Source organism: Chenopodium quinoa, unplaced genomic scaffold, assembly GCF_001683475.1.
Source record: "Chenopodium quinoa cultivar QQ74 unplaced genomic scaffold, ASM168347v1, whole genome shotgun sequence".
In the NCBI taxonomy this organism is placed as follows: domain Eukaryota; kingdom Viridiplantae; phylum Streptophyta; class Magnoliopsida; order Caryophyllales; family Amaranthaceae; genus Chenopodium; species Chenopodium quinoa.
The window spans coordinates 2,171,421-2,185,525 of record NW_018743977.1 but is presented as its reverse complement, the minus strand read 5'-3'; the positions used below and the strand labels follow the sequence as shown (position 1 = coordinate 2,185,525).

Below are 14,105 nucleotides of genomic sequence, written 5' to 3'. Positions count from 1 at the left end.
GGAGTTGATAAAAATCGTCCACAATTCTCTACTTAAAACCCACAATTTTTAAAACTTTGACACTTTTGCCCTTTTTTTAATTTTTACCCAAAACGAAATATTCTCTCACCAAAAAATGTGGAGCAGCACTGGATCGCCGAGGGACACCGAAGAGCCGTCATCGTCGGCGAGATACATCGGAGAGCCATCATCGTCGCCGGAAAACGAGGTACTTTACGTTTAAAAATTACGAATAAGTGGCGGATGTCTGGTCGGGACGCTGCCGCCATGGGTGTGGCGCCTGGCCGGGACGCCGCCACCGTGGCTGGGGCGCCTGGCCAGGACGCCGCCACCATGGTAATGGCGTTTGGCTGGATTGCCCTAACCATGGTGGCGGCGTCCCGGCCAGGCGCCACCGCCACAGTTAATTTTTTTATTTGTTTTTTTAATTTTATTTAAAGTTTTGTTTTGTTTTTTTTTTAACTTTGATAAATTTGAAATTAAATATGTGTTAATAATTTTTAAAAAAAAAATTAATTTGAAATTATGTTTTAAATATGTGTGAATAATTTATAAAAAAAAAAACAAAATTATGGTTTAAATTGAAATTATGTGCTAATATGTGTTAATAATTTCAAGTGAGGATAAGGGAGTTGGGTGATGAAGTGGCTATTCAGTGTGGATGTGCTATATCAGTGACTCATGGACTACCTTGTGCATGCACCATTCACCGCGTAATTACGCAAGATAGGGTGTCGTTACATGTTGATCAGGTTCATCCATTCTTGCGGACGCTCGTTATTGGAGAGCATGTTGTTCCACAGACGGTCCACCGTGAACAGGAGGAGTTGGAGCAGTTTCGTTCGATGTTTGACCAAGTGTCCTCCAGTCACCCTTCAATCATTCGTGATGCTACCCACGTACTTCATGACATGCTCAACACGTCATGCTTGGATCATGAGGAACCTAAAGGGGTCGAGCGACCTAGAGGTTGACAAGCACGGCGGAACAGGAGTGCGATTGAGTACATTCGTGGTCGTGGTCGTGGTCGTACGTCGTCATCAAGTGGTAGCCAATCTTCTTTGTCGGTGAATATGCCCGACTCTAGTACAGTACTTTACTTTAATTTATCTTTAAGAATGTTTTTTAGTTTACTGCTGACTTGTTAATTGTGATGATGGTGATGAGGAGGAGGCCGAAATACCACGGGATCTAACGTATCTGGGGCCCGAGCTCTCCATTGAGTAGATTGTACTTAGCTTCTCATAACGTCCATACTCTTCCCCGCACCAGGTCGAAAATGCGTTGCCTAACTCCATTTAAATAACGAAAATTAATAGCAATTGTTGTTATTATTATTTATATTAATAATCTACTTTTTAAAGTATCAACAACAAAAAATAGAAATACCTAACTAAAAAAATCAAATAAACAAAAAAAATACTAACAAATTGACATTAAAAAAAAAAGTACACAACATCGAAAAAAAAAATTTAAACAAATTAGAAAATACACACAAAAACAAAAAAAAAATACCAAAACATACAATATGAACATAAAAAAAGTAAATAAAAATAAATAAATAAATAAAACAATATACAAATAATTGAAAAAAAATATATAAACATACAAAAAAATAAAACAAATTTGAAAAAAAAATATAAACATAAACAAAACAATATAAACATAAACCAAAAACAAAAAATTATAAACAAAAAGAAAAAAAAAAAAAAAATATATATATATATATATATATAAACAACAAACAAAAAAATCAAAAAGATAAACAAAATCAAAAATACAAAGAAAAAACAAAAAAAAAAAAAAAGGAAACCAAAACAAAAAGATAATAACCAAAAAAATTGAAACAAAACCAACAAATAAAAAACAAAAAAATAAAACAAAACAAATAATAACCTAAAAAATAAAAAAATTAAAAACTGGAAAAAAATCCAAAAAAAAATAATGAAAAATAAATAAAAAAACCGAGAAAAAAATAAAATTAAAAAAAAAAACAAAAGGGGGCGGCGCCTTACCCAGACGCCAGAGCCACGGCGTTGCCACCGTGGCCCTGGCGTCTGGGTAAGGCGCCGCCACCGTGACTCCGCCGCCAACTCATGGTTTTTTTTTTAAAAAAAAAAATATTTAAAAATACCTTTCCACCGCGAGACCGCCTTCCCTCCGCCACTGGTGCCACCACTTCCTTGCCTTGCCGCCTCGACATTTTAAAAAAAAAAATTAGAGAGAAAAGATGAGAGTAGAGAGAAGATGAGAGTGTGTTTTTTAATTTGTGGGCAAAAGTGTCATTTCACTTCAAATTTGTGGGCTTTATGTAGAGATTTGCGGCGATGTTTTGCATTTCACCAAAATAAAGGGGTTTGGCGATGAACGCGAATTAGTATGTGTTGATGTAGAAACTTTTATGATTGATACTAATCAAAGTTTTGCCAGGGTTTTTGTGAAGTCAACACCAAATATAAATGACATTGTACTCAAATTTGATTCTCAACCGGCTCCCAAGCTAAGGGTGGTATCAAGTGCAATAATTAAGATAGAAGAGGCCACTATAGATGGAGATCAACACAACCCATTTGCAGGGGCCAGTGCTAGATCTGAATTACTGAAGATTAGATATACTTAGTATCTTTTTTATGTATTTTTTTAGCTTAAGAAAAACTTTATTATGATCGATAGTGTGAAAAACTTTATTATGATCGATAGTAACCAAGAGAGCGATGATGATGATATTAATCTTGCTTGATCTATTTTTTGTGTTTTTTTTTTTTTGTTTTTTTTTTCTTTTATTTTTTGAATATGAATTGCATGTACGGATACATATGATTAAGGCATTGAACTATTTCATTAATTATGTTTGCTTCTTTCTAGCATTTTGCATGTGTGTTAATGATTATTTTTGAATAATTATATGTCAAAATGCCTTTGTTTATGTGAGTAGTTATTGATAAATGGCCTCGATTGATTAACAATAGCTTTGCAGTAGCTCACAACATTGTGCTATAGCATTGTAGTTGGCACCACCCAGTAGCTTGCAGCACCTGTGCTATAGCATTGTAGTGGCTTGTACTTGATTTTCTTAGGCAATCAATGTGGTTTACAATTTTGCAACTCAGTATTTATTGTCTAACTATGACTTTTATTGTTATTGTAAAAACAGATGAATGATTATGAAAATAAGAGGCTTCTAACAATTGAAGCTTACAGAAATAGCTTGAGTCGTTGGGGATAAAACAAATCGCTTCTATGATGAGTTTATTTGAAAGTACTAAAAAGAAAGAATCAATGTTTGCAAGGAATATGATGAATATGTTCCCACTAATGATGAGCTAGTAGAATCAATGTTTGCAAGGAATATGATGAATATGTTTGGAATAGAAGGGAAATTAAGAATCTCCATCTAAGATACTCCTCACTAATCCACTATTGATGCTCTAAATCCCAACATGCTTTCTTTCACCCTCCCATAGAAAAGGTAACAAATGTTAATGTCTTTTTGCATCGTTATAAATTTACCATAGAAAAGCTCAAAAGATATGTTAATCATTACTCATACCATTGGTCATTAGTTTTGGATTACTATTTTCAAAGAGAATTTAATTTGAAAACAAAAATAACCCAACTTACTAGCAATGTCTGTACAATATATCATAAGTCCATAAGGAACTGAAAATCAAAAGAAATATGGAATTTATCAAGAAATCAACAGAAAGAAAGACCATTATCATCAAAAAATTTCTTTTCCTTTAATGTCCTGACATTACAAAAAATCATGGGTTTGCTACAACTTACAACATGCCTCACAACAAAAGAATAAAACATAAGGCTACATTTAGCCTGTCTCAAACCCCCCCACAGACAAAAGAGCAGGGCAAAAATGTTACAGACAATAATCAGACCGGAAATTCTTCTTCTTTTTTTTTTTGCGTTCGGGCTTTTGTTTAATCCAAACACAATGTTGAAAACTTTTTACAAGGTCTAAAATGATTGGATATATAGTTCACAAAGTATCAATATCTTGGGTTCAAAATGAAGGTACAATAAGATCCTATTGTGTTTGCAGCTGCGCCTGCACGAGTTAGGAAAGAGACTTTCTGATGAAATTGATTGTTAAAATAACGAATTATGAGTTAGATACGATCATATGAATGAAGCTCACCTTTTTAAAAAACTTTTTCTGGATGTTCAATGCCTCTTTACATGCTTTTTTTGCATCTATATTCCCTGTTACATCCCCTAGAATCTGTAGAAACAACAAAAACTCTTAACACGCACATATGTAGCAGTAGGTATGAAAAAGGAAAAGGACATAGTGTGAGAGAAACCTCAACGACATCATCAAGACCCTTTGCTTCTTTCAAGATTCGCTTGTGCTTGTTCTCAAGGATGCTTGCAGCAAGAAACACAGCTAATCCACTCTGATAATCCATGAACCCAGTTCTGACATTGTTCCTCTCATATTTCCCATATTGCTTCAGCAGTTTCTCACTTACATTAGCTGTGGTTTCCGCCGCAGCACTGGTTTCATATAACAAGAAAGTATTTGGGTTGTACTCCATGGCCCACATCAGCTGTAACCAATCTTCATTACTAAGTTAAGCTTCATCCAGTGAAAAAAAATGTAAACAAAAATGCCATTGTAGATAGGGCATGCAAGCATCAAGGTGTACAAATCCTTGTCATTAACCAGTCATTTGCTAGCATGAAATGCATTCCATATTGCCATCTTCTTGGTTTTAAAGGTGATGCATTCCAAGGCTCAAACACAATGAGTTGTAGAGGTGTAAGACACGATATAAAGGTGCATGTATCACACATGAGGCACTTTTTTTTTTTTTTTTTTTGAAATGCTTATAAATTATTTTTGTTTCATATGCCCTCGAAATTTTTAACAAAATAGGTACTTTTAAGGAGCTTTGAGAGAGAAAAGAGAGAGAGACCAATGAAGGAGGAAACGAATGAAAAGAGAGGAGCGCCTCATGCTCCTTGGGTGCAACTCTTGTCTTATCATAGTGGACTGGTTGAGACTAAAAAAAAAATCCCTCAATGCGCCTCACACACAACTTTTAAAACCAAGGTCATCTTTATCTAACAAAGCTCATTAGTCATTACTTTAGTTGGCAACCTCAGAGTTAAGATAGCTATGAGGCAATTAAAATGTATAAATCCTCTTACCTCCCAAAGATACAAAGCATCCATAAATGAGAACTCTCTTCTGAAAAGCACCATCAGCATACGAAATGCAAACAAATACTCACCCCCATCTAATTCCTCTGCAAAAATGTAGCAGTAGTAAAACCAACAGTATTAGATCAAACCAAAAGTATTTAACATTTAAATTTCAAATTTTGTTATGCTTTTGATTATTCTTGCACACACAAAAATCAAAAGTGGAATTGTGAATCTCAAATCTTCATAAATTGTTGCTCCCATGCATTTTATTATTCTTCTCAAAATCTCCAACAAAACTATCTCATACTCTAAGAAAATTTCTTCTTTTTATATTACATTCTATCTAATTCCAAAATGAATCACTACATAACATTCCTCTTTTTATGAACAGAACTGTGAATTTGTGAAGTATGAACTCTCAGAAAGTAGAAACCTCCACGGCTCCACCACATGATATCTTGTTCAGATGCAGATGCATCAAACTTCACCAAGCTAAAAACTAGTCTGTTAAAACTTAAAAGCGCAGGCTTCTAAGCTTTCTACTTCCTCCGTTTTTCTAAACTTAAAAAAAAAAAAAAAAAAAAAAAGGATTTTTGTTCACAGTGTATATATTCAAAATATCAACTTATATCTTTAATAATAAATAATTAGTTAAAGATATTGATGATCAAATTTGTGCATTGGCAAACAAGAAAGTTAGAGTGGAGCAACTAAAGAAGAAGCTATTAGTGTAATCAATGGACATAATTTTTTTTATTATTATTATATTTTTGGGGGGGAAGGGAAGGGGGTAAGGGTACAAGGAAATGAAAATGGTAACGAGCCTCATCTTGAGCTAGCTCTGTCCAACAGATTTTCATTTTGACCAAAATAAATATCATGAACTGCAGATTAAACACAGACTGTCATGGACTAAATGAACGACATCAAGGATAACAGAGCCAACATACCAAGGTGTTGGTGCAGCTTTGGATCAATAACTTTGATTATTGCTGAAAGTGAACTCAGTCGAGTTTGTACTCCAATCGAAGTTGAAGTTGTCTTGAAATTATCCCTCTTTTCCAAGTACGTGCATTAACAGAACCAAAACAGCAATGGTGTCAGGCTGTCAGCTTAAGATTGAGTAAGAATATCTTGATTACTCCCTCTGTCCCATAATACATGACACAGTCAAACATGCACACATGCCAATGCACTAGTTTGACTTTATTTTTATATAATTAAGTATTAATGAAAATTATTTTAAAAATTATATTATGAAACTTTATATTAAAACATATCTAACAACATATTTTATGATAAAATATATTTTTATTATGTTAGTAAAAAATTATGGTCAAACCTAATGCATGAATAGTGAAAAACAGTCCAACGTCTCATGTATTATGGGACGGAGGGAGTATTAGCCAGAGTCAAATACAATTAGGATTTCAATTTCTTCCATCCAACTACATTAGAAACTATATTTATTTACACTAATATTATTCAGGAATCCAGATAAATTTCTGGTACCATCTTTGAGAATGAAAATATTCCCAACATTATTCACGGACACACATGAACAGAGATGATAGAGCAATTGAGTACTGTTAAAACTGATAAAGGATAACTTAATGATTAGGCCCAAATAAAATTCAGTCAAGTTTTTTGGTTTCTTCACTCCAAGGTATTAAAGCCTAAAATGTTAATTAAGGCGTTTTTTACATAAGCTACTAGCTCCCAGTCTCTCACAAAAAGTAAAGAAATTGACAAATTTATCTAAAAGACTCGTGAATATGAATTTTTAGCATGCTGTGCAGGATAAGAGTCACTGTATTTTAGAAAGAAATACCCAGTATGATACCAAGAAACAGACTAAATTTATGTTCTACTGCCTAGGGGTCCTGAGTTTATAATAACATACAGTAGTTATTAAAAATATTTTTTTTAAAAAAAAAAAAAAACTACCAAAACAAAATCATGTTGCAGCATTATTTGGTTAAAAAAAAAAAAAAAAAAAAAAAAAAAAAACCTTGACGAATTTTTTATAGTATATGATGAAAAGAATCCTAAACAAGATTTCAGGAACTGGGTAAAAAATATTAGCCAGAACCTTTCACAGTGAATCCACTTTTGTCTCCTTATTTTCTTCTAGCTTAATTCTCATCATTGCTCAAGTAAATTAGCAAACCGATACAGAATAAAGCCCAGAAAAACTACTACCAATAGCTGAGGCCCTAAGTAGGAACAAAATTTAGCACGTCAACCAACACAAACCATGCACTTGGCTCTGCGTTCAGAAAAGGAAAACAAGTCCAGCACCAAATCAGATCAGATAGTGCATCAAGTCCATCTTCACACATTTACTGCAAAATATGCAAGCAACAATTTGCATAGTTGCATTTCTACATCTCTCCCTGACTTAACCCAAGGTCCACCAGACCATATTGGAGCTTGTTTTCCAATGCCATAATTGTGTACGAACATAAAAGATACTAAAAAGTTCACTTGCTCCATTACTTACAAAAATGACAGCATCGCAGTAAATCTATCCAGTGAGGAAATGATGATCAGAATTTCAAAAAGACACAAAACATTATGCAAGTGGACTACAAATATGGAGAAGGCAGTAGCTTCACTGATGTCGCATTACCAGAAAACAAGCTAGGTCTGGAAATGTGGAAAAATAATATAAAGGCAGTGCCTGCACCAAAGTAAGGTTGCTGGGTTAAAGTGCACTGCTTGTAGACAAATAGTTGAGGAATGTTGAGGGATGTACAAAGATAAAACTTTCAGAATTTGGAAGAGAGAGAGCTGAAAAAGTGTAATAAAGAGAAGCATAAAAAAAAGAGGGAGCCTGAAACAAGCACCGCAGATGCTGGACATTTAGTTTATTATTTATTTCCATTAAAGCAACAAATCATATTCATGCACCACCTTTTACAAATTCTCATTAAACCATGGATTTGACTTCCGACTGAAATAGGGTAACCCAGATGTGGTTTATCTTATAACATTACAAGAACCCAACCAAATTCGTAAATTTTCTTCCTCTACTCACCTTATCCAACACCATATTTTCCTCGTTCCCCAAAAGACTCATATCACTCTCAATCACCCTCAACCAAGTTTTCCTCGGTCTTCTCTTACCCCTCATGATTCCTTCACTTTGCCACTTGTCAAGCCTCCTTACCAAAGCTTCACTCGATCTCTATCTTACAAGGCCGAACCACCATAAGCAATTCTCCCTCATCTTGTTCTCAAGTAACTCCTACTTTCTCCCTAATTATCTCATTCCTCAACCATTCCTTTCTTGTATGGCCACAAATCCAACATAACACATGCATCTCCGCCACAATCAACTTATGAACGTGACAATGCTTACTAGCTAACAAGTAACAACTTTATAAGAAGTAAAATGGATTGTAGCTTAACTGCTAACATTTCATAACTTCATCTTAATTGAAAATCATTAAAAATCAAGAGCTAAAAGCAAAATAAAACAAAATGATTGTTCCTTAACTGCTAACAAGTTGGTGAGAAGTCAAACAGATTTTGTGTTAAGATGCATGTTCTTTTTAAATAGGTAAAATTAAAATACAATTATGGGAGTATATTATGCAACCAGTCTGCCATTACAACAGTTTAACGCTAGAAACTTTGAAGCAAAAAGCTGTAACTCTAGATTACATCATCTACAATTTGACAAATGACAAGTTAGTAAACACAGACAGCATTCTTACCAATCTACGCATAGCACGCTCAAAGCACCAGTAGGCATCTGCTTCATTTTCAAGAAGTACTACCATTGGAGAACAAATATCATTCATCCCTGCACACAAGTCAAAGTAATTCACTGTAGCAAATCTTATACAGTACTACATCAAGTTAAACAAGTATAATTAACTTTATAAATGCAGGGGCAGGGAGGGTTATTGACCTTTGTCAATGACTAGACTGGTTGGACAAATAAGTGTCTCATGCAAATCTATAGATCAAGTTAATGGAGAGAAATTTTTTAATAATAAGGGTATCCATTCTTAGGCATCATGAAAAGAGATTGAAAATCAGAGTTTGTACCTTGAACATAACTAATGTCACTGTCCTCCCAAGCATATATAGAGAGAATATTCCAGAGTTTTGCCTGATTACGTTCATTCTGATAAAACACAAGTGGCTGATCTGTCCGTACTACATCCAAACCTGCAACAATTACAGTAATGATCAACAAGCAGATACCATAATATCCTGGCTTAAAAACAACTAAGCTATCGAATAGAGCTAAAACAGTTTGAACCATTTCACATAAGCTTTTTTCAATCAAAGAAGTTCAGTTTATCTCAAATTTAAGGCTAATAAATTTCGGTCCCCACTTTAAGAACTTACATGGGTTCAGTATATCAATTGTAAAGCTTCTGGCCAAAACTTATATTTTAAGTGCAATGAAAAATAAAATAGATTATAAACACAGGTTTTCACAATTGACCTTTAAGCAATAGACTTGCTAATCTACATATTCTCAGATGAAAGCAGCATTTTGATAAAGGTCAATTTATGCCCAACTTATGATGAGATCTGAGGCAAATCACACTAGCAACATAGAGTATATAAACTCTACAGATTTTCTTCTATAAAACCCAAATTACCTTAATCCATAGGGATCAACATTGGATAATTATAGGTTTGTTTTTACTCATATATACAAAAAGCAAACTCAAGTAAGGTCTCCACTGGATTTGTCTAACAAACAGCTAGCTGTTGTACAGAAGAAAAAATGAACTTTACAGGTCATTCTCTTGAAAAGTGTGTTTAACATGCTGCTTTGAATAATTTTATCTATCTTTATGCTGCTCATGTGCCTTCTTTAAGCTTATTTAGAAACAAAATTAGTTTTTGGAAATAGAGGCTCACTTTATATAAGTTTGAGGGGAAAAAAATGGGGGAAAGCAAGGAGGCCCAGCGGAGACTGTTCAAGTAAGGATTATGAATGGATTGGGCTCAATTCATTCCCCTATAAAAGATATGCTCCCTTAACTTCCGTCTTCCCTACCCAAGCAAACCAGTCAAAATCATGTAAGAGCCTATAGCTATCAAGCTCATACCAAAACCATCAATTTAAAAAGGAGATAATATTAATGTTTTTAATGTTGCTCTCCCAGAGGTATACAATTTCTTTTACTTCCAAACATCCCATCAACAATCTTTGAATGTAATACGTTAGTCCAATTATACTCCAGGGACAATTTACATAATATCAATGTATATTAGAGTAATTAGGAAGATAACTACTCACTATCTCTGAATAAAATTTACGTTACTAGTATGGTTGTTGCCTTTGAAACAGCGACACTACATAAATTAATTTTGCACTTGCGATACTAAGGCTTGCCTTTAACCCCCTTACCTCTCCCTAAAGAAGAGTTCACTACAAGCACTGAGGTTCTCACACGCTATATATCAACAATAATACTAAAAACAATGGCAAAATGAACAAGAGAACAAACATGACATACAGACAGATAATTATGAATTTGCTGAGGGTTGGAAGAGGTATCAAATCTAAAAAAAGCAGCTTTATGTACCAATTTTGGCATACCAATTTGAGGCAAAACTTGCTTCCATTGTATCACTTTCTTCTCAAAAGCAGGATCGTTATTCAGTTGTTGATCACCTTGTGCGCCGGGGGCACCTTCGATTGGTTGCCCATCATCAGTTACGATAGGTGTTGTGAGAAACTTTCCACTACCAATAACAGGCACCATCTTCTTGCACTCTGCTTTCCATTCATCATATTGCTCTCTAAGTGCATATAATATAGCAGATACTGTCAACTCACGTACACAAACATATTTTCACGAATAATTGGATCCGCATACAACCATTACATGATAACAAACAGAAAGCACGTAATTCATCCTAAAAAAAAGCTTTAGCAGCATGTTAAACAATATGCAACTGCTGTTAAGATTCCAAGAGAACATATACTAGATTATCAGCCACTAGCCAAATGAATTTAGAAACAGGTTTTTCTGAAAAAAAATAAAATAAAATAAAATAAAAAATCATTTTTATGCACATTGCACACAATGCAGATATAAAAGTTGTTATCTAAAAATAATTGAGTCCATGATCAAGCTTTTGGTAAGCCCATCACTGATTACCATGTTGCAGCTAATCAGCTATTAGCAAACAATATTTTGGAAAAACAGGGTGTATTGGGCGATAGATACTAGGGACTAAGAACTATAATTCAGAAGTCACATGCAACTTAAGTTCGTTCATATAATTCAATGGTCACACATGCACAAATAAATAGATAAATAATACATATATAAATAAATAAAAGTGAGTAACCGCAATTGCAAGTTACCACTACCTGCGGCGTTGCCTGATTAGACTTCTGTCATCAAAAGTACTATTTGGACCATAACAGCCCAGCAAAAACTCCCAGACAGCACCTCGGATAGAAGGGTGGACACCCTAGCACAAATAAAAGTTTAAAGAAAATAAACAGAATTAATTTTAATAAGAGATATGGACCAATTATCTGCTACACAATTTGAAAAGAAAAACAACATAGCGTCAGTACTCAGTAGCATTCACATAGCACAATGATCAACTCAGTAATCAACAAAAACAATCTGTTTTTTTTTTGCATCATCACCAATAACATCAATGAAGTGAAAGGCAAGAAAATAACTAGAGTGATCTCATAAGCTTTCAGACAAAATTCCACTTGCTAAAGTAAGATACACGCATAAGAAAAAAATGAAATAAAATCCCTGTGCTAGCTAACAAAAGAAGCTGGACTCAAGTAGAAAAAACAATAATGACACCACATCAAGAATTTACCCCACGTTGAATCCGTCTTAATACTTTTGCAATGTCCAGCTGACCCTCTTCAGAGAATGAAGAATGCCACCTCCTTGCACTAAGAGTTTTTCCTGTCTGCAGAAATACATAACAAAACAAATCATCAGATGGAAAAAATCGGTCTGACACAGGAAAAAACAGATAAATCTTAATGCAGTTTTTTTTCAACCATAAAACTGATAGCTTTAAACTTTCCACCCCAAGTTTGCAACAATTATGAGCATAAAGGATAATGAATCAAGGTGATGATACTTCTGAATAGCAAGGGACAGAAAATTCTAGCCTTAATGTTGACGGGAAAAGTACTAGATAAACACAATAATGGCTTTCATATACCAAAAGATGAAAATCCCCCTCACTAAACAAGACGAAAAAGCAATGTTCTCACCCTCAATTTGAATCGGGGCTTCGGGACACTTTCTTGGCACTCTGGTCTAACCGGATAAAATGCATCCAACTCAGCTTGAGTAGTTCTTTTCAAAAACATCATCTGTATCAGTACCAAAAGCATCCAAACTTCAAATTCATATATAAGAGATTCAAGCAAACCAACAAAAGTAAAAGATAAAAAATCTTTAACTAATACACCGTAATAACCAAAGTGCTATCTAGCATCACTTAAACTTGTAGACCATTTTATTAACATCATCAAAATCCTTTCTCTATGTCTTAAATAGTTCAATTTTCTATATTTTAAGCAGCTCAGTTCTTCTCCATGACCAAAAATCTAAGATTATAGAGCACATACGAGCAAGTGAGTATTTGCTTCCAAAGGCAACGACCGCTAGCTTATATATTTGATTGTGCAGGCTAATCCAAGGACGGCCTAATTAAGACATTCATTAAAGTGATCACACATGAACCCTTATACCAAAATATCCTCCTGCCTCCGAATGTGTACACTACTGGTCTATTATAATCCCCACTTGCACTGTTACACATCAAATTCCTCCTGCCTCCGGATGTTCAGGTAAATTCGAGGGCAATTAAATTAAGATAATTGATTTCAATGTCAAAATCGAGGTAATGGACCAATGTCGACACCATACTTACTGAATACTGAATAGGAACTTCTGGGAGTTAAAGTCAAGGATCCTTACTGCTCCAGCAACAAGTAATCAACTCTATAGCTTGAAAAATCAATTCAAATAAACGGAACAATTCAAATTCAAACCCAAGATAATAATATTTACCACACAACAAACGAACCAAACAATAATAACCTTTATACACAAGAACACATACATACTGTTTACATTATGAACCCTAACTTCATAATTCATAATCCACAAAATAAAAAATAAAAGAATATATATAAATTCAAAATAACTAAGATTAATTCCCAAAAAAAAAAATAAAAAAAAAAACAGCAGATCAAATCACAAATTTTGGAAAAAAATTACAAAATTATCTTACCTCAAAACATGTCATTAATTATGGTTTTAATTGAAAAGGGGGAGGAGAGAGAAAATGAATTGAAACCTTAAATGTAAGGCTGGATTTCAATTAAATGGACATAATCCTCGACTCGATTCAATGAATAATTCAATTTCTTCGAATTTGAGTATATAAATTTGAAGGATACTGGAAATTATAGGGTTTTTGTATGATCTGAAAAAAGGCACGAAGAGAGAGAAAATGGAGAGGGAGAGGGAAAAGGAGAAAGAGGAAGATGAAAGAAGATGAAATGAGAAGGTTGTTGTTTGTACTGTTAACGGTTTTCTTCCCTCAGTTTGAACTATCAATAATCAACAACAATCAAAATTGATTATAAATTAAATTATTGATTATTAATTAATAAACTTAATAGACCCCCATTTTGTTTGTTTGTAAGGGTGGGGTCTAACGTGTGTGGGCCATGGCTTCAAAGGTCACTTATTAGTTTTTTTGAGCTATGCCTTTGAGTTTGTTGAATTTCTAAGGTATACCCATGATTTTTTATAGTTTAGCATGAAAGTGATTCTTATAAAAATACTTGAATTATGTTTATAAATTTTTAATAATTTTAAATTAATTCAATTAAAACTATTATTTGGTGAATATTGGCTTGTAAATTTAATTTATTGTAAATGTTTATTTTAGATGAA

At 33.9% G+C, this 14,105-nt stretch overlaps 1 protein-coding gene across 6 annotated transcripts; it reads right to left on the bottom strand.

Annotated features, from left to right (window-relative positions):
• Positions 1-3,718: 3,718 nt before the first annotated feature.
• On the bottom strand, positions 3,719-13,744 carry LOC110689754 (TBC1 domain family member 15-like). 6 transcript variants are annotated; one of them, XM_021866549.1, is made up of 13 exons: positions 13,435-13,744; positions 13,072-13,148; positions 12,407-12,508; positions 11,998-12,093; positions 11,522-11,625; positions 10,742-10,944; positions 9,226-9,348; positions 8,889-8,977; positions 6,117-6,222; positions 5,170-5,267; positions 4,320-4,565; positions 4,154-4,237; positions 3,719-4,063 (listed from the first exon to the last, which is right to left on the bottom strand). In XM_021866549.1, the coding sequence occupies exons 3-13, from the start codon at positions 12,506-12,508 to the stop codon at positions 4,043-4,045; spliced, it is 1,272 nt and encodes a 423-aa protein (XP_021722241.1). In that variant the 5' UTR covers positions 13,072-13,148; positions 13,435-13,744; the 3' UTR covers positions 3,719-4,042. The 6 variants fall into 6 exon arrangements, with proteins under 6 accessions (XP_021722241.1, XP_021722242.1, XP_021722240.1 ...); XM_021866550.1 differs by having other exon boundaries at positions 13,501-13,744; XM_021866548.1 differs by lacking the exon at positions 13,072-13,148.
• Positions 13,745-14,105: the final 361 nt, after the last annotated feature.

Bases quoted from the DNA above. Each gene is read 5' to 3' on its own strand.
- LOC110689754 (XM_021866548.1), bottom strand. The intron at 5,268-6,116 runs GTATGTTGGCTC...ACATTTTTGCAG, and splicing joins AAAGCTGCACCAACACCTTG to AGGAATTAGATGGGGGTGAG. The intron at 4,566-5,169 runs GTAAGAGGATTT...GATTGGTTACAG, and splicing joins ATGCTTTGTATCTTTGGGAG to CTGATGTGGGCCATGGAGTA.